Here is a 23186-nt window from a genome sequence, read left to right on the forward strand (position 1 = left end):
CTGTGCTCTCTTCTCTTGATAAAACTTCCTATAAATCTGGTGATTGGATTTTTTAGCCGCACCAGAGCTGGATGCAATGCAATGCTCAGTGGACAGGCCAGCTGCTGTGAAGGCTCCTCCACTTGCACAGCCCATCCCTCCTTTCCTGAAAGAATTCAACTCTTGAGGCAAAAATCATCTTTTTGCCTAAAGAGTTCATCTTTTTTGAGTAGCTCTCAGAAGGATCCTCTGAAGATCCTGAAGACAAAGATCTTTTACTTGCTGCTGGGGACAAAACTGCATTGCAAAGACAACCAAATTCCATTTTCACAGCCCCACAGACAGCTCATTGCTGATGCTGCACACTCAAAGGGTACTGCAAGGAAATCCTCTCAGTTTGCAAGGTGATTCTCTTATCCTGTGTCCTTTGGGCAGGGTGTTTGTGCTTTTCTCTTTGAAAACACCTGGGGAGGACAGAGTGCCTTTGAAGCTGTGCTGGCTGTGCCATGAGTCAAACACTGCCCTGGGGGAGCTCAGTGCAGCTGTGCCCTGCATGGCACCTTCACAGGCACTGACACACCAGAAATAGAGAGTTTGGACAGGGCTGCACCTAAGGAGCAACATGAGTGCTGCTCCTCATAAGATGCTGCTCCTCACAGGATGGGATTTGTCACAAACTATCTTCATAAAGTATTTAGGAAAAAACCAAATAGAATCCCACACACACCTGATTGTCCCACTGTGAGACACCCTACAGAGCACTGCACTTGCAAACCAGTGCATAAAAAAGAGAAGAAAAATGTAGATATAGATCTAAATTTAACCTGAAGATTAGATTAAGCTTAAAAAACAGAGCTAGCCTGAGAATTTCAAAGTGTCCATGGCATCTGCATTCCTGTCTACCCTACTGAAAATCAGAGAGCTTCATCCACTGAGCAATGGTCTACCTATCTTGGAAGGTTTCAAGAAATATCTCTTGGAGTTTGGGGTTTTCCTGAGGAAGCATATTTTAATAGGATGACACTGACCCTTTATTTTCTCTTAGAGAAAATAAATTATTCCTCCTGCAGCAGGGAAGCCACTTGTACTTTGTAATTCCTAAGTTTTTAAATGGTGCTGGCAAAGCTGTTTCAGGGACAGGAGAAGGACTGGCAAGGAGAAGCTGGGAACTTCATAAGCTGGGGAAAATAAAATAGGTAATTATGTGGTACATTTGTTATAGAAGCCTTGTAGCTGGATGAGTACTAAATTAATATAAATAAATTATTTTCATAGCCAGATGACTGAAGTCCAGTTGTATTTATTTATACTTTAATAGGTTGTGTTTATTTATACTTTAATAGGTTGTCTAATACCTATTATTTTTCATATTTCTACCTGAAATGGAATTCCTCTTGCTTCCCTTATAAATAACCAAATATACAAATACCAAGAGATAAATAATCAAGTTTCTTTGATCTCCTTTTCACATCTTTATTTGCTTATCTAGTAGGAAATACTCTATAATCTCTCTGTGGGCAGAGAATAAGTGGTTTCTGACCTAAAGAGATTAAAATTCAGTGGTTATTGGAGGAGGATACAATCAATGCCAGACAACAGCTGCTGGGCCACTCAGGCAACTGCTTCTACCTTTATCCTGTGCTTCAGATGACACTACAGTTTTCATATTTGTCAAAAAATAAAAGTTATTTTCAAAGTAATATACAAAGTCTGGAGAAACCTATTAAAAAGCAAAAAGAAAAGACATTTCTAAGGTTGTCAGGCACATAAAATAAATCAGTGTTGTTCTCTCACTGGAAGGGCAGCACAGAGCACTGCTTGATGCAATTTGTAAGGGACAGTAATTTTGTTTCCGTTGTACAGAGTCATTTGGACCAGAAAGGTAACTCAGAGTCACTGCAAGCACAGTTCAGCCCACCCTGGCTGCAGCTCTATATCAAATTATTCCATGCAGTGCTCCACAAGATGTGCTCACTTGGCATGCTATTTTTGCTATTGAGAGTCTCAACAAAATCTCCAACAAACTGCTATAAACAAAGGCTGAATTTTCCTTGGGTTTTTGCTTTGCTTGAATTGCTTCATTTCAAGTGGCTGAAGAATGGTGTATTCCCCACTATGAAATGCTGAAAGTGGTTGGGGAATAAAAGCCACAAACTGAGGTTCTGTTATCTTTAATCCAGCCATTCCACCACCAATTTGCTTTCCATGAGATCACATCTGACAGGAACAATTTCTCTTCCCTTCTCCCCTCTCAACCACAAGACATAAATTCATATTTACCCTGCTGCAAAATCCTAGAGGCTAAAAAGCAGTATAGCTTTTGCATTTCACATTTGAGCACCGTTAGCATCAAACCTTTGCTTGGGTTTTTTAACCAAAAAACAAACTTCACTTCTTAACTAGTTGGTCCTCAAAGTATAACTCTTGTCCTTTTTGACTTAAAGGAGGAAAGTAACAGAAAGTTCTCATTGGTGGATGATGGTGATTGGGCTGAAAACAGCCTGCTTGAGTCTGGTGCTTAATTGTTATTATGCTGATAGGAGTCATACTTGGGTCTTACTCCTGCAGGAAAAAAACTTGACAAACACCCTCTTAAGACAAGGACAAGCCTATCAACTCACTCTTGCAGGCAAACTGTATTATTTTATAATTATTTGTTACTTCTTAGATGTTAGTTTAAATTTGGGTACTAGTCTTGCAAACGCTCAAGCTTCTTTTACTGTGGCTGGATAAAGGAACAAGAGACCCCACAAAGTTATTAAAGGTATTGGAGTGTTACCTAAAGGACATCATGTCTTTAAAAAAATATTTCTGTATGCCAGAAAATTGTGGAAATTTTCGAAATATTCCACCCCCCTGCAGCAACAAATGAGCTGTAGCTACAAAGTAAATTCCAAAAACAAACTAACAAAACTTGGCACCTCTAACCCACTAAGGATCCAGAGAAACCTCCCAACAACTGCTGCTCGGTATTTTTTCATTTATTTAAAGTGTTTCAGGAAAATGAAGGAAATGTGAGCACCAGCACACCATTTTAGCCAGGCACTCTCTGACCCACACCCAGACTGTTTTGAGCCAGTGAGATGACATCTGTTGAATTTAGCACACTTGGGAGCAGCTTCCCTGTGAAAAGCAGTGAGCACTGGATACTGAGTAATGAGAGCAAAATTACTAAAAACGTTTGTGGACTGGTGTAAATTGGGAATTACTTTAAAATGAGAGATTGTGGATTTCTCTGTGGATATACTCACTCCCTTTACAACAGGTCAGTACAAGAACATTGCTGTTGCAATAAACTTAATTCCTGCCTGCTTTGTAGAAGAAGCCAACAGGGCTGCTAATGAACTGCACCTACTGAACAGCAAATTTTATAAACACAAAGTCTTTATAGTTTTAGAACAGAACAAAACTGCAAAGGCCATTCTGATACTATCACCCTGAACACGATCCTCACCTCAGCAGGCAAACATCTGGAACATCTGGTAAGTGAGAGGAGTCAGCAGCTGCTTGGCCCTCTATTAGCTACAGAGCTCCAGGTTTGGGGCCAGCAGCATGCATGTGGAATGGGAAGAAAGAGGCAGAATCTGTATTATCCATCACCACCACAAGCTGTCTCCAGGTTAATATTAATAGTTTTTAAACCAAGCTGGGTTTTTTTCCAGATGAAAGTCAGCTGAAGGTAAGGGATCTCTGGCAGTCCAGAGAGGTGCAGAGATAAAGAGAAGGGGTTTGAGCACAAAAGTTTCACACCTGGCCAGCTCAAGGCCAAGTCCAAACAATGGGAACAAGGTAGCTGACAGTCTTATATTTAGATTTGTCTCTTCAAGTAACTATTTAACATTACAGCACACCAGTGAAATGTAGAAATTACAGTTTTAATAGTAAAACACAAACCACTCAGCCATAATGTGACACATTTATGGGGTGGCTTTGCTGCCAAAACATTTATTCACTTCCCTCTGAAAAAAGAAAATAAACAGTCCTGGTCCATCCAGCCAAGAAGCATTCCCACTTTGGAGATAAAAGGGCTCTGCTGCAAATCCAAAGGCTACTGTGACAAACACTTCACTTCTGGTGTGTGGAAGGAAGAGAAAATGGGTGAGTTTAAATATCTGGTTTAAGGGACTGTTCCCATATGAGAACAAAGGTAGAAAACAAGGACTGGATAGGGATAGGTCTGGTTTAATCTCCTCCATAACTTGCAAAAAGAAAATCAAGTGAAGAATGTAGGTTCAGATGTGAGTTTCTACTGAAGATGAGACTTTTGAGGAAATACAAATTTTAGAATTGAACTTAGCTCCACTTAGAAGAGAAAACAGATGCTTCAGCAAACACAGAGCTCCACAGAGGAGAAACACTTGTGATACCATTGAAATACCTTGAGTGGTAGTATTGTAATTCGAGAGTTCTGACCATGTGTCACAGGGCTATGGCATGCTGGGGAACTTTTAATTCTCTTTTTCTCCTTAAACAAGAGCACAACAGAAGTGACATGCTTTTCAGGCCACATACAATAACGAGCAAAGGAAGCAGGAAAAAGAGTCAAATTAATAACAACTTCAGTGTAATTTAAAAAAAGGAAACATGAAAGAACAACCTTTCAAACCAAATAATCAAATATCACTGTCAAAAGCATACATTTAGTAAAGCAGGTGGCTTCTAAATGTAGAATATCCAGGCAACACTTGATAGAAAAAAATCTGTGAGAAAGTAACAGCTACTTCCTACAAATTCACTTCTAAAGACAGATGCTGACTTGGGAAAAATATTTGTTTACTGCTTATTATTTAGAGAGGAATTTGCCATCATTTTCCACAAAGAAGCTGCTCTCTGTGCACTCTGCCCCACCAAAATCCATACACCTTGTAAGAGCATCACTCTGATCTTCCTGCTCATCTCACTGTTTCATTTCTCCACCTATCCCAGGAAAGAAACATCACCTTGCTAATTTTTATTCCTCAGGTTATAAAGCCAAATTGGAACTAACAACTTTATTGAGCCATTACTATAAGCACACACTCCCCAAGAGACAGTGAGAACTTATGATCAAAGCAGAGTTTAGATTGGAAAAGACCCTCAGGATCAGCAAGTCCAGCTGTTAGCCCAGCACTGGCAAGTCCAACACTAAACCAGGTCAGTCAGCAACACATCCACAGAGCTCTTAAACACTGCCCTGGGCAGCCTGGTCAAATACCTGAGAGCCCTTCCAGGGAAGAAACTCTCCCTAATATCCAACCTAAACCACCCACAAGAGCCCATTTGCTCTTGTCCTGTCCCTTACCACTTGGGAAAAGACCAACACTCACCTCACTACAACAACATTGCATGCACATGGCAAGACCATGACATAAACATCCAACAAAGTCAAATGCCTTAGCAAAAAGGTTATGAAATATGCACAAGGGCCATATTCTGTCAAGCTTGAGAAAAGGAAATAAAGCAAGATTTTTACTCACAAGGCAGAAGAACAAGTTCCCAGGAGCTGCTGAAGCTGAGAAACATCACTGCTACAGCAAAGGCCCCATCAGAGGCTATTTGAGTCAGCTGCCCACCCAATTAACCTAATAGTGCCCAGCCCTAAGAGGGAAATCCTGGTGCTAATGAACTCCCTGGCAATCCTTCTTGGATTTGAAGGCCCAGGCTTTAAAATGGAAGCTGAAGTTCATTGAAGTTAAGGGTTCCTGTTCCTGGCACTGATGCTGTCACTTTCAGTGCTTCAACTCCACTCAGGAATAACATTATGGTGAATATAACAACAGCAATAATGGTGTTTACATCCTGTGCCTCCCCTCTCTTGGGCAGAGAGCAAAGGCAAAACTCCTAAGCAAGTATTGGCCACCTGAAAGAACAGCTAGAGTAGGAAAAGGGTGGCAGCCCCACTCCCAGTGAGGGGAGGGAAGAGGGGACAAGGTTCTGTGTGGGGCCACTGCCACAAGGTGCCCCTAGCCCCCCCCAGCTGTGATGGGATTGCCATTTAATGCTGCTCAGCCCTGCAGGGAGGGGGCTGGTTAGGAAACCTCATGGGGTGGTGTCATCTGCCTTTCAACTCCTGAGTAAGGCAGGCACAAATGTCAGCAGGGGCGAGTGGCAGAGAGGGGCTGCAGGCTCTGATTTTTGAAAATTCTGTTCAAACAGAACAGAGTTTCACAGAGCCATTGCCCTGTGATAACTCATTAAAGTCACACTATGAATTAAAACAGGAGCACAAGCCAGAAGAACATGCAGCATGTTCTGCAGGCACCTTGCAGTGCTCAGAGCAGGACAGAGCAGCATCTGCAGCCTCTCAGGAATGTCTTCTGCTCTTTTAATAGTTCTCCTTAGTGGGGTGGGGAGGTTTGGATCACGTATCTTTCTCCCCTTGCTGAATCAAAAATAGTGCCCTGAGTCACTGGTTACAGGCAGTGCTGGCCACGCTGAGCACGTGTCCCCAGCTCCCCCAGGCCTCCTCCTCACCTCCAGCAGCACTCCTGCTCCAGGGAGGGCTGCAGGGAGGAGAAAATCCTCTCTCTGCCTCAGCACGTGCTCCCAGCAGCTTGGCAGATGATGTGTGTGGATCCAAAAATACACTGAAATGGGTGGGAAGTTTTCTGCTGCCTTCCAGGATGCTTGGATCAGGGCTGTTGGGTTGGAGATGTCCACCTTGGGATGGGGCAGCTGGCCCTGGATGGATGGAGTTCCACATGGAACATGCCCTGCAAAGAGCACTTAGCCTGCCAATTTTTAGTGGGAATGCCAGGATGACATTGAGCACAAGGAGAGGGAAAAGGTGTAGCCAGGGAGCCTTAAATGCAGTGATTTTGAACCTTAAATCTCTTCTCCTTAACCCTATTCTGAAGAGCCAAAACACTTCCACTCACACCTGCAAAATGAACAACAGGGAGCATAAACCCATGGTGGTTCATCAATATCCTAAGAATAGATATTTCCATGCTTTGTACAAGTAATCACTGTGAAAGTTGCAAGCTGGGCAGTTTCACTGAAGTTTTTGGTTTTTTACTGTCTATTTTAAGTTTGTATTTTACTCCCCAAAAGATCCTTGTGCTTTGTCCCAAATCAAAACAATCTGTGCTAGCAAACAATTGTACCACCTTCAGGGGTGACTGAGGTACAAAGAGTGGAAAAGGAAGGAAAACAAATTCAGTTCTTTTAAGAGCTGTTAATTACTCATTAGTTTGATATTTACTATTAACACATAACTGACCACAAGGGTCAGACCCCCACAAGTGCTCCTAGCACTGCTCCAGCAGGGCTCTGCTGTGGCTCCTGCCTTGCTCAACAAGCAGCAATATTTACCCACTGGGTTGAGCAATGCTGGCCATGCCCAGCCCAGTCTCACTTTTCAGGGCAGCCTGAATTTTGACACTGACCCTGTTGCTAATCTGTGCTAGCATGCAGACCTTGGCCTTGTTAAAGACTCTCATTCCAGCCTCCCACATCTGCTTTTTAGGGCTTTGATCTCTCATCCCAGCATCGTCACACCTTTGCTGGTGCTTCAAAACAAAATTGTTTATTACTGCTTGCCATTGTCTCCACACTGTGTAACTTCTGGATTTTAAATGTATTTATTTTCTATCCCTGACTCTCTTTTCCCTTATAATGCCATCTCTTCAGTTCACTTCTGGCTTGTATCTATTTCACAGGGCCATGTCCCACCAAAGTACACTGCTGTAACACTGCACTTACCACGTGCCTTGAGGGACAAAGAGAGAAATTCTGACCCTGTTATAACCTAATTTTGTTTACATATGTTTGGATTTCATTGGGAAATGCAACATGAACTGAGATGCCCAGTGGCTCACCAGCAGTCACTACAAGTATTTTAAAGCTGTGACACCCAAGTGTTCTGCAGTCTCCCTTTCTGATTAGGCAGCTCTGTGATCCTTCTCCCCATCCAAGCAGCCCCACAAATTCAAAAGCAGCGAATGAACAGCGTGACCCTGTGAGCACAAACTGACAATGGTCTCCTGAAGCACACAACAGGCAGCTCCATGGTTCTGCCACAGCCAAACCCCATCCCTGGGCTTCCTGCCTGTATCCATGTGCACAGCTCAGCCAGGGCAAGCCCTGAGCAGGGGATGCAGCCTCCAGCTGCCCCCACAGCCCCCTCTGTGCCCAGCACACGTGGGGGCCACAGCTCTCCTGGCTGCTCTGCGGGATCCAAACTGTGACACCACCTCCCAAAAGAGACGTGGGCTGGGAAAGAAAGTTCAGAAGCCCACTCACTTCTGAGTTGAACCATGGGAAACACAGTGCTTGCTCACTGCTGGGAACGAGGACTTTGCTGTGCAGAAATGATGGCACTGCTGCCTTCTTCAGAGCCTTCCCACGGAGAATGGGGGTGGGCAGCAGAAGGAGAACTCTAAGCACAATTTCAGATACCTGTGCTCCCAAATACCTCATGAAGGACAAATTGAAAGGATCCCCAAAAAGAAGTAATATCCTTAGTGCAAAATAAATACGCTCGTCCTTCCTTGCTCTGCCCCCAAAATGCTTCTGAATATTTGAAATGGTGAAAGAACAGAAGGATTTTATATCACAACAATCCTGAGATTCAAAATCACCAGCTCTTTGATTCAAATAATTCACTATGGTGATTTTAACAGCACAAATCCTCCCTTCCTCATAATATTATGATCCTTTTTGGTTTGCAAGACTTCAGAAAAATTAGGCAGATTTTTGAAAAAGAAATGACATAAAAGATGCTCCTGACAGCAGCCCAGTGAACAGAAGCTGTTTCTTCCCATCCTTCCCCTCCCATCTCACAGGGAACAAAGAGAATTTTCCACCTCTCAGCTTCACAGACTTCCCCAGGGCAAAAAGAAGCTTGCATCAGTTCCTGAAATAGTTGCATGGTATTGCTGCTGAAACTGCTTCACATTTAGGTCAAATCTTGAGAAGATCTGCAGCCAGAGCTGAAGTGGTTTTAGGAGAGAACCTTGAGGTGCATCTTACACAGTGAAATAAGGCACTAAGGAGACTTAGGGACAGGCCAAGGACTTCAAGTCACTGGAAAGCCAACTAATATTTTGTGTATGCTCTCTTGTGAGAGCAGAGCAGTGATTTTGTGGCAAGTGATAAAGAACAGTGAACTTTCAAAGGAACAAAGGTGCCTGGGAAATGCAGGGAGCTCTACTGTAAGTGCCCTCTGAAAGGCATTGGGAGACAGGGGCAGTAAAAAAGGGAAAGCCAGAAAATAACGTGACAAATCAACTCAGGCTTAGAGAAGAAATTTAATCATGTAAGGCATTTAATCATGCCCTATTTTAAAAAAAACGGGGGGAGGGGTATGATTATAATATAAAATGTGCCCTTCCAAATTCTCTTTGCTGACTACTTGCTAATGCTAATTTTACTGTCATTTTGTTGTGAAATTCATTTCACATTTTTGCAGCTGTTCACAGAATAATATAGGTGTATTGGGGATTTGGAAACTGAGCAGGCATTTATTCCTGTAACTGGCAGTGTGGTAATGCTTCCTAAAGCCAAAATACATAAACACCAAAAACATAACAAATGTTTTTTCATTTTAACCCAATACTTGATTTCACCCAAACGATGATTGCTCTATTATAGATGCCTGAAAATATTCCATAATCACTGTAGATGTTTTCTTACCCTTTTGAATGAGTTTGTCATACAGTTACACTGCCAAGCCATCAGAAATTTGCCATATTATTGCCAACACAAACGATTTTGGGGTCTGTTGTGAACTACAGAACACACAAGTCTTAATACTAGATCCTCCTTGAATAATGATGTTTAAAGTAACTTGGTTCTCTCTGCACAGCCTGTAAAACCAGGTGTGGGAACAGTTCTGTGATGCTTCTATAGGTTTTATTTGGACATTGTATGTTTTTTTACCTGGGTGGCAGTTTGCCCTGTAGCTAATGCTGGTGCCATGTCCCAATAACCCTGTGTAGAAATAAACTTGCTGCTGTTACCAGGAGCTCCAGAGTGGATTTGCAGGAGTGGGTGAAGGGGAATTGCTCCTGTTGTCACTGTGGGACAGAGAGAGTGAACATGGCTCCTTCATGTTTGCTGGCAAATGACAGATCTTGGAGCCAGCTAAAAACCAAGGCAGGCACCAGCTGCACAGGGAGCTCAGGATGAGACTGGAACGGGAATTGCTTCCTCAGCAGCAGCAATGTTTTTGACACAGCATCCCAGAAGTGAACATGCTGTCTTATGCACCCTTCCTTCCCCTAAGCACAAAAAAGCCTTTGTTTCTTTTACTAGAGGGAAAGGAGTAAAAGGTTTTCCCTACTGCATGCAGATATATTTTCAGCATTCAGCACTGTCCTTTCATTCAAAATATGTAATTCTATTTTTATTCCCTGATTATCTAGCAGAATTTACCGTGACCCAAGGGAGAGGTTAATTCTTGTACTGAATATCCTATTGCCATGTGGCTTGGAGAGAGGGAATGTTGCTTCTCTTCGTTTTGAAATTAAAATTCAGAATTCTCCTATTTATAATTGATTTCAACTGTATATTATCTGCTATTCCTTTTAAAGGCAAAGTATTGCTTACTCTCAGAAATGTACAGTACAAAAAGGTATTCCTGAATGTTTTATTTTGGAAGTGTAAAGGCTTTTAAAATAAACAAAAGTAAATATTCAAATACATTTCATACTGCATGTGGTAGGAGTGGCTCCATACAACACAATATGGATGATGCAAATCCAGCAGTTAATTTCTTTGAGACATACAGTATAATATAGAGACACTTCCAGATCTGGTCTTGTGTCATTGCCTGACCCTTTTTTTATCATTTAAATCCAGCCTACTTTATTAATTATTAATATTTTATTTTGCTATATCGATTGTTCAAGTTAGGAAAAAAAACACCAGTTAAAAACTACTGACTTGCAAACACTGCAAGACCCTAAAAACCCTGCAATCTCTGAGGATAAATATACATTTATTTTTTGAGAAAATGCGTCATTACCTGCAGTTGAATCAAGGCAGAATGATCGTGTGATTAAATAGTCTGAATTGAAATTTAAAGCTGCAGACCATGATTTTCCCTACTCCCAGTTCTGCTTAAAATCTCTCACACCTTTAAAAAAATATAATTAGCTTTAGATTTCCCCACAATAAATAACACCAGAACATACCTTGTGCTACCAACCTGAATTTTAAAAAAAAGTAAGAGGCCACCTCAGTGTTTTGAGTTCATGAGATCTTTCAGACACAAAGCCCTAACAGAGTTTCCCAGTCAGAAGGCATCAGGAAGGCTCTTCGCTTATGGTAAACTTGGGCTTTAGCTTGACAGACCTTTTCCTAATTGTGCCTTTCGGGGACAGTGGCATGGTGTCCATGATGCTCTTGTCCTCCTCCAGCTGCCGGGCAGTGCACGAGGGCGTGGGCACTTTCACCGTGTTGCCGAATTTAGAGTAGTCCACCGAGTATCGCCCGTCTTCCTCTGCCACGATGGGCACAAACCTTTGGCCCCAGAGGATTTCGTCCGCCAGGTAGGAGGTTCTGGCCTGGGTGGTGATGCCGGTGGTCTCCACCACCCCTTCCAAGATGACGATGATCTCCAGGTCCTCGTGGTGGTGCAGGTTCATGGGGGAGATGTCGTAGAGGGGGCTGTTCTTGTCTATCACGTGGTAGATGATGAGCGGGGAGACCAGGAAGATGCTGTTGCCCCCCACGGGGTTCTCCATCTGGATGTCGATCTGGTTGAGGGGCACCACCTCGCCCTCCAGGCTGGCCGTCTTCTTCACCACCTGCATGCGGATGGTGGCACTGATGATCATGCTCTTGCGGAGGTCGCCCACCCGCAGCATGAAGCAGAGCCGGCCCTCCCGCAGGGCGATCACCGCGTGCTTGCTGAAGATGAGGGTCTCGGCCCGCCGGTGGGCCTGCGACGTCTTCATGAAGATGCAGCCCAGCATGATGGCGTTGATCACCAGCCCCACGATGTTCTGCACGATCAGCACCAGGATGGCGGCCGGGCACTCCTCCGTCACCATGCGCCCCCCGAAGCCGATGGTCACCTGCACCTCGATGGAGAAGAGGAAGGCGGAGGTGAAGGAGTGGATGCTGGTCACGCAGGGCACGAAGGCGGCCGCGGGCCCGGCCGTCCCCTCGGCGGGGTCCCGCTGCAGCCGGGTGCTGTGGTCCAGGTCCCCGTGCGCGAAGGCGATGAGCCACCAGACCATGCCGAAGAGCAGCCAGCTGCACAGGAAGGACATGGTGAAGATGAGCAGCGTGTGCGGCCACTTGAGGTCCACCAGGGTGGTGAAGACGTCCTGCAGGAAGCGCCCCTGCTCGCGGATGTTCTTGTGGGCCACATTGCAGGCGCCGTTCTTGCCCACGAAGCGCGCCCGCCTCTCCCGAGCGCGGTACCGAGCGTGATCGGGCACATCCTCGGCCAGCCGGGTCAGCACGTACTCCTCGGGGATGATCCCCTTCCTCGAGAGCATGGCTCCGCCGCCGCCGCCGCGCACCGCCCCGCCAGCCGGGGGGCGGAGGGGCCGTGCGGGCTCTGCGCGCCCCTGCGCGCTCTGCGCGCCCCTGCGCGCTGCCGCCGGCTCTGCGCGCCCGCGGCCGAGGGAGCGCCGCGGGCTCGGGGGCGCGGCCGCGCCCGGCGCCGAGCGGGGAGCGCCGCCGCCACCGCAGCCCCCGCCGCCGCAGCCGGCCCGGGAGCGCTCCCCGCCGGAGCTGGGGGCGTTTCTTTACCTTTTCACCCTCCTTTCCTTTTTTTCCTTTTTTTTTTTTTTAATTTCCCTCCGGGGGAAGGGTTTCGGGCCGCGGTTTGTATGTAAACATTTGATACAGGACGGGTTTGCTGCCTTCCATTAGCAGGGGCTCCTCTGTCGGATGCCGTGGCTTCATGTCGGGTGATTATTCCGTGAGATGGGGGCGGGGGGAAAACAAGGTACGGGCCAATTTTACAGACGGAATTTGTAAAAAAAAAAAAAAAAAAAAAAAAAAAAAAAAAAAAAAAAAAATATCATTGTACTGCAACATTATTATTATAATATATAATATATAATATATAATATATAATATATAATATATAATGATAATAAACTACTGTCATTGTATTGCAACATTATTATTATTATTTATATAATATATTATTATTATAAACTACTGTCATTGCATTGCAACATTATTATTATTATTATTATTATTATTATTATTATTATTATTATTATTATTATTATTATTATTATTATTATATACTGAAATTCACCTGCATGTCTTTTGGTATGTAGGAGGAAAGCATTCATCTGATAAATCGAAGGCAGTGATAGGAGATTTGCTTGAATGAGCTGAATCCAAGGAGGCAATGGCTAAAAAGAGACCTGAAACTAAAGGGGCTCAATCCCACTTAAAATTTTGCCAGAGTTATTTAGAATAACCAAGGATTTTTTTTTTTTTTAATGCAGCGAGGAGACAGTGAAATGGTGTGAGCTATGGCTTCTCAGGAAAATGTCCACAGTCCGAACAGCAGCAATAGTTGCAAAAAAAAAAAAAAGTCTGGCTGGAAAGGGTTAACCCCCAGTGACATGAACTTCCAGACAGGCACCAAAATCCTTGGAAGAGGCAACAAAGGGAGGCAGGAAGCTAGAACCTGTTTGGGACACTGGGATGTCTCTGTGGGTATAAATACATACATGGGCATGCCTATGAGGATGTGTCCTCCTGACAAGATGCATTATGTAAAAACATTCTGATGTGGCTTTGCTGCTGTATAAACAGCAATATTCTCATTGATGTGTTTATTTCCTCTGGTTTCAATATTTTGTTTCTATTTCAGTTTAGACATCAACATTGTGGAGTTTTTACAGCATCCCAGCACATTCTGGATAACAGTTATTTCTTTAGTACCAATGGATTTGTGATTATTTATTTTCTAGTTGCACGACATGTGTCCATGGACTTTCCCTTTAGTTTTGGCTCTGAGTGCTTTGGTGCACACTGTAAACAGCTCTTGGCACTGATTCCCTGGGCAAGGCAATTGTCCACTTGATGTCTGGGAATCAGCCAGTTGGGGTTGAAAGTAACTTCCACCACCTACAGCTGCTTAAAGCAGCCCACCTAGGGATTTTGGAATAGAAGTTTGAAGTAATCACCCTGAGCTCTCTGAGCAGTTATAGGTCTTGTAATTAATTGTTTACTATTACTTTGGACCATTTGTACTTTCTGTGTAGGAATGGTGGCACGTCCTTGCACACATTGATTCCTTTTGGAGGGGTCAGTTTCCCAATCTGGTTCATCTTTCTTGCTGCTTTGATAAATAAATCTAGAATAGCAACAACGAGCCCTGCCAGGCCACTAAGTTAGCCAAAGGTGGCTAAGCCTTTTCTCTAGCCCTTTCTCTTTTACATCCCTTCATCTAGTCATCTCCTGGACTCTTTTTGTGTCCTTGGTGTGCATGTCACCTGCACCTACACTTATAGTTTGTTAACTACATGATTTATATGACAATGTAATTTCTAAAAAAGCCTGGGTTTTTTTTAACCTTTTTTTTTCCCTCAATATGAGAAAGAAAAGAAAACTCATCACCCAAAAGGATGAAGTAAGTTGGAGTTTTACTTGTCAGATATGTAGTTCTGCAGCTGATGGCAGCAGGTCCTACTTCCAGAATTTTGCAGTGGGCATAAACAGGCTGTAGAACACCAGGCAACTCATGGGCAGCGTTTTACACCCTTGCAGACACGGACATAGGGATTCCAGAGGCAGTCCTGAATTTTGTGCCGTTTTTCCTGACTCTTTTCTAAGCGTAGTCTTTATTCTGTGCCTTTTCCTCCAGAGGGCGGTACCTCCATAAACGTGGGATGGATAAAAACCTGTGTCGGGGGAGAGGGTTTTGGAGGAAGAGTGAATTGCTGCATGGCCTGGTGCTAGGAAGGACCCAGGGAGGGGTGATTTATGAGCACACTCACCACGCTGCTTTCAGGAATCCTGAACTCTCTAGAGCAGTGCTTCATTGCTTCCACTTCTGCAATGGGACTGTCATTTACCACTTCTTCATCTCTGAGCACTTAGGGGCTGAGATGGGATAGCAAAGCCAGTGGCTTCTGCTGAAGAATTTCTAGAGCTATCTTTATGGATCAAGTGACAGATCTTCTGAGTGAGCCAACATATTTGTGTTAAGAGCTGCTGAAAACAATTGGGCTCACAGGAATGAACAATCCCACTCTGTAGTATTGAATCATGAGGGGTAAGTTCTTCCACCCACAAAATAGGTTTTACACTTCAAAACTCCCCCCCTCCATTTATTCTAATTTTAATGGCTATCAAACAAGATCTTATGATAACTGTCAAATTAAAGTTTAGTTGTTGCCATGTTTTTACTCTGCCTTTAGAACCTGAGTAAAGCTTCAGAGGCTACAGACTGTTAGTCTGAAATTAAGCCTCATGAATCACCTTGCAGTATGAGTAGGTAGGCAGAAGAAAAGAGATCAGAGTTGGTTCTGCAAAGCCGCAAGGGGAAGCAGGAGCAGAGCTGGGAAGAGGACTGATGAAGCAGCCATGCTGTGTTTCCTGGCCACACTAAAACAAGGGAATAAACCCTATAAGTTTTCTGTATGGTGGAAGCATTTGTACAAAGCAACAAGAGAACCTCTGATTGCAGCTCCATGGACAGCCTATCCCCTAACACCTTTGGGACTGGGACAAGTCCTAGCCCTCAGGAAAACTGAAAGCCTGGCTTGGCTTGCACTGTCTGGCAGCCACTGCAGTACAGCCCTTTGCTTAGTGATGCCTCACTGCCATACAAACACATTTGTGAGCCTGGTTACAGAGACTCCTGGGCTGTCCATCTCATGGCAACGAGGTCTGCTGACTTGGGTAATGTTAGTGAGCCTCACACCACAGAAAAATGTTCTTGGGAACTGCTCCTGGTCACTGGTGAGACCCTTAATCCTTTGGAGTTAGGGGTAGGAACTCCCTGGCCCCACATAAACAAGACCAGCTGAAATGTGCTGAGGAAATGCCCTGTCCCAGTGGCAGCCAAGAGCCTCCCTGGTCACAGATATTGATTCAGAAGTGAGGTACCATTAAAAATTGCTAATTGTTGGATATAAATGAACTCACCCTACTCTCCTGCAATGCTACTTTGGGAATTATGAGCCCCATTTAAAATGGAAATGTGACACTCACACTTTTGAGTTTTAATTTCTCAATGCTGCAGGATAAAGTCCAGCCTCCTGTCCTTTCCTCCCTGCACTCCCTTCTGGGTTAGGCTGGGAGAAGCTTGTGGAATAGGAGCAAGCCCAAATTGCAGTGTCAAATCCCAGACACTTCATTAAAAGCCCACAAAACCTCACTTCTCTGCATCTCTCCCCTTGCCATTAGAATCTCTAAGAGCTTCCACAGAGGGCTGCAGAGCCCCTGCAGTGTGAGTTGGAGGAGTCCTGCAGAGTGGTGCTTTCCTAGGCCTTTACAGGATGAGATCCTGCCTTAGAGCAGTAATGGGAAGCCAGGAGCCAGCATGCCCAGGAGCTGTGGCAGAAACCTGCTCTGTGCCCTTCTGCTCCCACTACTCCTCTCTCAGCCCTTATGGAAGCCTGGCATTCCAGGGTGAAAACACACCCTGCAACAGTTCTGCAGCCATTCTTTCCTGGACAGTGCCCAGCAAACAATTCCCTGGAGGAGGAGAAAGCTCCCAACTGGCCTTTTTGCCTCTCTTGAAGAGTAGTGGGCAATGACAGAGCTGATGCCTGTCATCTGCATAGCCATATCCTGTTCATTTACCACGGTTCATTCTGCACTCTCCTCTGGTGCCACTTACCTGCCCTTCATGATTGCCCAAGTAACAGCAGGGATGTGCTGCAAATCCTCTGCTCTGGAACTGGTAACACAAACAGCAACAACAGTTCTTCATTTTCCCTGGCTCTCTGCTGCAGTGCTAGAAGTAATGCCTTAAAAATATCACATAGCCCATGAGAACACTGAGGTGTCTTTTTCTAGAAAAGAAAACTTTTAAAAAGAGGTTCCAAACTAATTGAGCAGGCTAAAGAGTGAAAAAAACCCAAAACCCCTAAAAGATAAAGAGCTCTTTTAAGCATTAGAAGTCCTTCAAATAGGGGAAGTAACAAAACAAAAAAATGGATGTAGATAAACTTGCTGTAAAAAAAATCCAGTGCAAAACTCATTGTAGCCTTCCATTATTGACATTCTAACCCTCCATTAATGAAAAAGTCCTGGAATGACTGTCACAGGACAGGGATAAGTAGCTGTCTAGCTGAATTAGGAGAATTTTAGTGGCTAAAAGTTCTTTTGAGTGTACAGAATTTATTGGTAAGGGTCACAGTAAATCTAGAGACAGCATGACAGTGGGTGAAATATGTGAAACTAGGAGATGATGAGTCAAGCTCTCATGGCCCTGAGCTGCACTGAAAGGTTTAATGCTGTTTATTTACCAGACTTGGAGGGATAATTTCCAGATGAATTGGTACATCTGCACTGGTCTGGAAACAGTGTACATTAAGCACTGATACTTTATCACAGCCTGCCTCCCCTCAGCTTCTTCACAGTTTGGGAGGGAGTCTGCCTCCATCCTGCTTTGGAATCTGTAATAGTATTCAGTGGGCAGAAAGATGGAATCAGATTGTGATTCATTTCTAGACAGTATTAAAGGAGAGTCTAAGGCACAACTCAGGCACTATCAATAAACCACAATATAAAAACTGTTTTATAGATTTTGTATTTAGATATTAAAGCTTTACAGAGTCATTTCATTGAAAGAGATACAAGCTTTTGAGAGATACCTTTGGTATAGCATTTTTCCTTCTGCATTTAGTCAGTCATGAACATTATCTACAGTAAGGCTATGACACATAAAAAATAACATGTTAATAAATCATGGGGGGGTTGAGAGTTACATAAAAACTCCATGCTGGTTATGTTTGTTTGATGTGGATCCTGTTGTAGTCACCCATGTAGTTTTTTTTAACTATGTTTCATGATTCTTTGGCAGCAAATAAAAAGAAAAGTAGTAGTATACCAAAAGTTAAAGTACACAGATAATTCATTAATGCTTTGGATGGCAAAAATGGCTCATTTTATTAAAAAAGGAATAGCTCAATTTATTATGAAATAATATTTATTTACAGGTATATTACATTTTTTTAGAAAATAATAAAATTGTATTCTAAAATGCTTTATTTATTTTTATTACTTATCTGCTTGTACAAAAGAAGCAAAGACACTATCTTCTTGTTCTAGCAGAACCTCAGGCTTGTCATATTCCAAAATAACCCCTCTCTTCATTACAATAACCAAATCTGAATTGAGGATTGTGTGCACACGGTGCTGGAAAACAAATAAACAAAATGCCAGGTCAGTGTATCTCTCTATTCAATATATTCCAGGATAAGACAGACTTCCACAAATTCATTTTCCTATCAAGTTCAAGTTTGATTAAGGCTACTTAGCCTACTTTTCATCCTAATTTCTGTGCAAATACTGCAGATGAATATATAGACCAAGAGCCAGGTGGATACTCAAGTACCTACTCAAGTACCTAAAAACTACCCAGGTACTTGAGTATGAGGAGTCCTATGAGTTCCCTTTAGAATGTCCCCAACCCAGAGGAAACACAAGACAACTCTTATATTTCCTTCTCTGGCTTTCCTGCTCCCAAGTGCAGCCAAAAGAAGGCAGCCAGGCAGAGTAGGAACTGGGCAACTGAGTGTGGAAGTGCCTGTGTGAAGTTGGGAATTCTCCGACTCCTGGATTGTATCTGGGTCTGGGGTGGTTCCTGAGTTTAGTGTGGTTTATCTATTTAGAAAGCTGATCCAGTTTTAGAAGACTTGGGCCACATCTTCTCCTGAGCTTTCACAATCATTTTGCACCCATATCCTTTGGAAAAGGCTTTTTCATACTTCCTCCCCACTGTATGAACAAGTACTCCCTCTTCTGTGTGCTCTGGGCTGTGTTGCTCAGAGTTTCACCTGACACCCCTTGCCTGTGACTTTGCAGACCTCTCTCACATGTCCTGACATTGTCCTTCTTCCACACAGAAGGGCCCCATCCTGCTCAGCTGCTCCCTTCCAGGAGCAAATCCAACACCTCCAAAATCATCCTCTGCTTCTCAGCATTTTTCACTTGTAATGTGTTATTCTGGGCATAAGGAGACTGGAACTACACACAATATTCAAGGTATGTGGGAACTATGGACTTTGAGTTCAGTCTTCTTGTTTCTAATATTTTTTTTATTTCTTTACCCATACCACATTTTTCTATCCTAACTCAAGCATTACCTAAATAAATAGCATGCATTGTTTCCATCTTTTTAAATAAAATGCTTTGGTAATTTCCATAATCCCTGTCAGATTCAATCTCCTTTGCTGCTTCTTTTAGCTTTTTTTTTCCCCTACCACTTATTTTTGGGTTTGGTTTTTTGCAAGCCTCTTCATATTGACAGAATTCCACTTTTTCATGTTAACTGTAACTGCATGGGATTTTTTTGGATCTGCATCACTCCCTCAGGGATATTTAGTCTCAGAATATTATGGTTGCTGTTACACAGCTGCTCTTCACCCATAAGGTTCCTAATCAAGTCTGGAGCATCCTCAGTATCAAAACAACTCTTGTATTTCCTTCTCTGGCTTTCCTAACCAGATTTTCCATACAATAATCACTGATGGCATCTACAAATCTCATATCTTCCTCAGTTTCTATGACATTTCTCCACTCTACAGGCAGGGGCAGGGGACTGAAATATCACATTCCAGTTGAATTTGCTGCCCTTGTCTGATCTCTTTCAGTGTAACACAATCAGTGCTGCCACCCTGGCAATTGTGAGTAACATAGAAGATAACAGAGAGCCAGTACTATAACTCTTGCTATTCCTATTCTTCCCAAACAGAAATTAGGAATATATGGCTTTTTCTGGGGAAAAAAAACCCCACCAAAACCAAGACAAAACAAAGCCACACCTGAAAATCAACAACACAACCGAACAAACAAAAAACCAAACCAAAAAAACCCCACACCCCCATAACCACTACCCATGCCACAAACCCCCTGTGTTGTGTTTCTACTATAGAATGTTTTGAATACAAACCCACCTGCTGTAAACCTCATTTACAATTGGAAGTAAGCAAAAATATTCAAAGTAAGTTTATTCCAAGATGTTGTTTGAACTGTGCAGTTTAAAACTCACTAAGAGTGCCAAAGAATAATAAAGCTTTTTCAGCCTGTCCCCAAACAAACTGAAAAAGATACATAAATGCAGAATGCAGTGCAAATCTGAATTTTCATGCAGAGAAATCAGGAAATGTCATGGTTATGATTCCTTTACTTTTTTATAATGACACACTGGACGGATACCATAAGATAAATCAGGTCTTCTATTACTCATTTCCTAGGTAAAAATAAATGATGCTCAGAGATTCCTGAGCACAGATTTCTTATGTTGAATTTTTAAATGTTAAGAAGCATACTGACTTCATTTCACCTCCCTGAAATGTGTATTTACTTGTCCTTAGTTAAATGATTATTTTAGCTTGGTGAAATTCATATTTTGCAGCAAAGTATATGGCATTTTAATTTAGCTTAAAATGGGAAACAGAAGATAGAGAGCATATTTAGATTATGTACCTTTACAGGTGATTTGACTTGGCATCATGCAAGACACTTAAGAAGCCACTCTTATAAATTTAAGTAAGAAATTTTAAAAAATGAAAAGAAAGCTTACATTTAAACACCACTTAAAAAAAGAAAAAGATGACTGGCTTAATTACCATATTTATTAACACTGACAAGAAGTGACTAATGGGGCATTTCAGATCCTTGTTAGCATTAGGATGGCAGCAGGGACTGTACTTACTGCTATTGTAACCACAGTGCGGTCAGCAAACGCAGTCATGACCACCTTCTGGAGAATGTTCTCCTAGGGAAGGAAGAACATTTGGTGCTTTTCAAACAACAGAAGTTGCATGACAGACACAGAGAAGATGAAGAATAAGAAGGCTCCAGTAAGTAACCACTGACTATTCCATGCTGTTATTTATCATCCATTGCAGAAGTGAAAAATGAGCTACGTGTCCAAACTAAGCCAGAGCCTGGTCTCTCCTGCCATTGCCTCTGGGGTTCAGCAGACACCAGAGCTGTGCCCTGGCCCCAAACTCCTGCTGTCCTGGCCTCAGTGTGACACTCAGGAGGATCCAAGGTGAATTTTGGGCGCTGCCAGGCTGCCCATGCTGGCGCCTCTGTGGCATGTCCTTCACCCCAGTGCAAGCCCAGGAATGTCCCAGCACAATGGGGACATCTAACACCAAGGGGTGGCAGGGACAGGCAAGGGATTGTGCTGTACCTGGCATATTTAACAGTGGAGATGATATTTAAGATGGCCTTAACATACATAGCTCTCACTCAACAAGTACTCATCCTTTGCTATTTAGGAGACTGTTGTTGCATTCCAAACTGCCTGGAAGAGTCACGAGCACAGATACCTCCATTTGTTATTAGCTGCTCTTCAGAGAGGTATTGCAAAGGAGGAACTCTATGCTCAATGCATCAAAATTCAAAATGTGTTTTAACTGCACTATGGTTCCCTTGCTGAAGCTCAAACACTAACATTTTACTGAACTAAAAATTGTACAAACCTCTCCAATTATGTTCTTTACTTACAGCGGAAAGAAAATTGAAATATTTCCTATAACAACATAACTGATGAAAAAATGTACTATTCTATTTGGCTGAAACCCAGTCACTGCACTATTACTGAGTGCTTAAGCATCTGCCTAGAAGTTCCAGGCAATTAATGCAATAATCCACTATGTCTTTTCTGTGTCTGTGTTTATTTCCTTGCCTCTACTTTCAAACCTTCTAACTTCCTGCCAACCATGCTGGGAAAACTTTTCACTTGCCAATTCACCCTTCACTGACCATCCCAGCTGACCTTCCCTAGCTTTGTTTACTTCAGAAACCCCACTGCCAATTAAAATAACATGCTTCATTTTCCTAATCCAATCAGTCCTGGCATAACTATTCAATCCCTAGTAAAATGGTTTGAAAGCTCTTTAGATTTGTTAGCAGTAACTCACAACTACCTGGGCTTGTAAATATGTCTGCAACTAAATATGGTGTAAGCATATTACAGAATTGACAGAATTGCTTTCCACCTTTTACTTCACATATCAAGTAAAAGAAATCAGAAGCACTTCAAACTCACTGTTGCCATGTCAATAGATGCTGTGGCTTCATCCATGATAAAGATGCTTGTCTTCCTCACAAAAGCCCTTGCCAGGCAGAAGAGCTGCCTTTGGCCCTGGCTGAAGTTTTCACCCCCTTCTGTGACTATTGCATCTGGAAGTGATACAGAATATCACTAAGGTAAGATGAGAATAGAGCATATGCTTGGAAAACAGAGTCTCACTTTCAGTGTAAAGCAATATTTCCTAGGCTTACAGCTGCTGGTGACACATTTTTGCCTGCTTATTCCCAGTGTTCAACACAACCAGTACTTTTGTCTCCCTGTATTCTCTGTATCTGTTAATCATCAAAGCAGCTGAGGATGCTCAAGAGCAAGTTTCTCTGAAACATGTACAGTCTAGGACACTGCACCCCCAGTCAAACCAGCATCCCTAATTTCTTTACCCTAGGGCTGTATAACTTCCCATTTTAAGGGAGTTTATCGGTTATTTTTTGGTTTTTTGTTAGGTGTTTGGTGGGGGTTTTTTGATGTGTTTTTTTTTCTGCATGGCCAAATGATTCACACCTTGAAGCTTTAGGAATCTTCATCCTTGGACGTGACTATTGGAAAATACAAAATATTCTAAGTTACACCTGGCTTGTTGACAGCTTATTTGAATTCATAAGACCCATAAACCTCAGTGCTTCAAAACAAAGACATACTGATATAAAATAATTTAACCATTCATTTGAAAAAAAGAGGATTCTGCCCCCCAGGTACAGTTGGTAAAGGAATTATACAGATATAGGAAAAGTGCCTGCAGGCACTTTTTGTCACTTTCCACAAACTTTAAAAGCTCTTTCTTCATCACCTGCCCTTCTAAATAAGTAAAGAAGTGTGAAACAGGAACATTGTGGATGCTGGAAACAATATTCTCAAACAGAAGTCTCATTACCTAGGCCCCCAGGGAGTGCCTTCACCACATGCTTGAGCTGTGCTATTTCCAGTGCTTCCCAGAGCATGCTGTCAGTGCACTTCTTCTCAGGGTCCAAGTTAAACCTGCAGCAGGGGCAACTCAAGATTATCAGTCAACAGAAACTGC

General features: G+C 43.0%; 2 protein-coding genes across 3 annotated transcripts in view; both read right to left on the minus strand.

Moving 5' to 3' along the window:
- Nucleotides 1-10535: 10535 nt before the first annotated feature.
- KCNJ11 (potassium inwardly rectifying channel subfamily J member 11) lies at nt 10536-12458 on the minus strand. The gene has a single exon (XM_066551756.1). It carries the CDS (start codon nt 12408-12410, stop codon nt 11208-11210), a length of 1203 nt encoding a protein of 400 aa, XP_066407853.1. The 5' UTR covers nt 12411-12458; the 3' UTR covers nt 10536-11207.
- A 5173-nt stretch (nt 12459-17631) lies between these two features.
- Nucleotides 17632-23186, minus strand: part of ABCC8 (ATP binding cassette subfamily C member 8) — a 73170-nt gene continuing 67615 nt past the window's right edge. The window contains exons 36-39 of one of the 2 annotated variants that reach the window (XM_066551757.1): nt 23040-23143; nt 22124-22257; nt 20777-20839; nt 17632-18255 (exon numbers count right to left, since the gene is read on the minus strand). In XM_066551757.1, the coding sequence (XP_066407854.1) occupies nt 18118-18255; nt 20777-20839; nt 22124-22257; nt 23040-23143 (439 nt within the window). In that variant the 3' untranslated portion in view covers nt 17632-18117. The remainder of the gene's footprint in view (nt 18256-20776; nt 20840-22123; nt 22258-23039; nt 23144-23186) is intronic. The other variant, XM_066551758.1, reaches the window with a different exon arrangement.

Source organism: Molothrus aeneus, chromosome 6, assembly GCF_037042795.1.
Source record: "Molothrus aeneus isolate 106 chromosome 6, BPBGC_Maene_1.0, whole genome shotgun sequence".
Taxonomy (NCBI): domain Eukaryota; kingdom Metazoa; phylum Chordata; class Aves; order Passeriformes; family Icteridae; genus Molothrus; species Molothrus aeneus.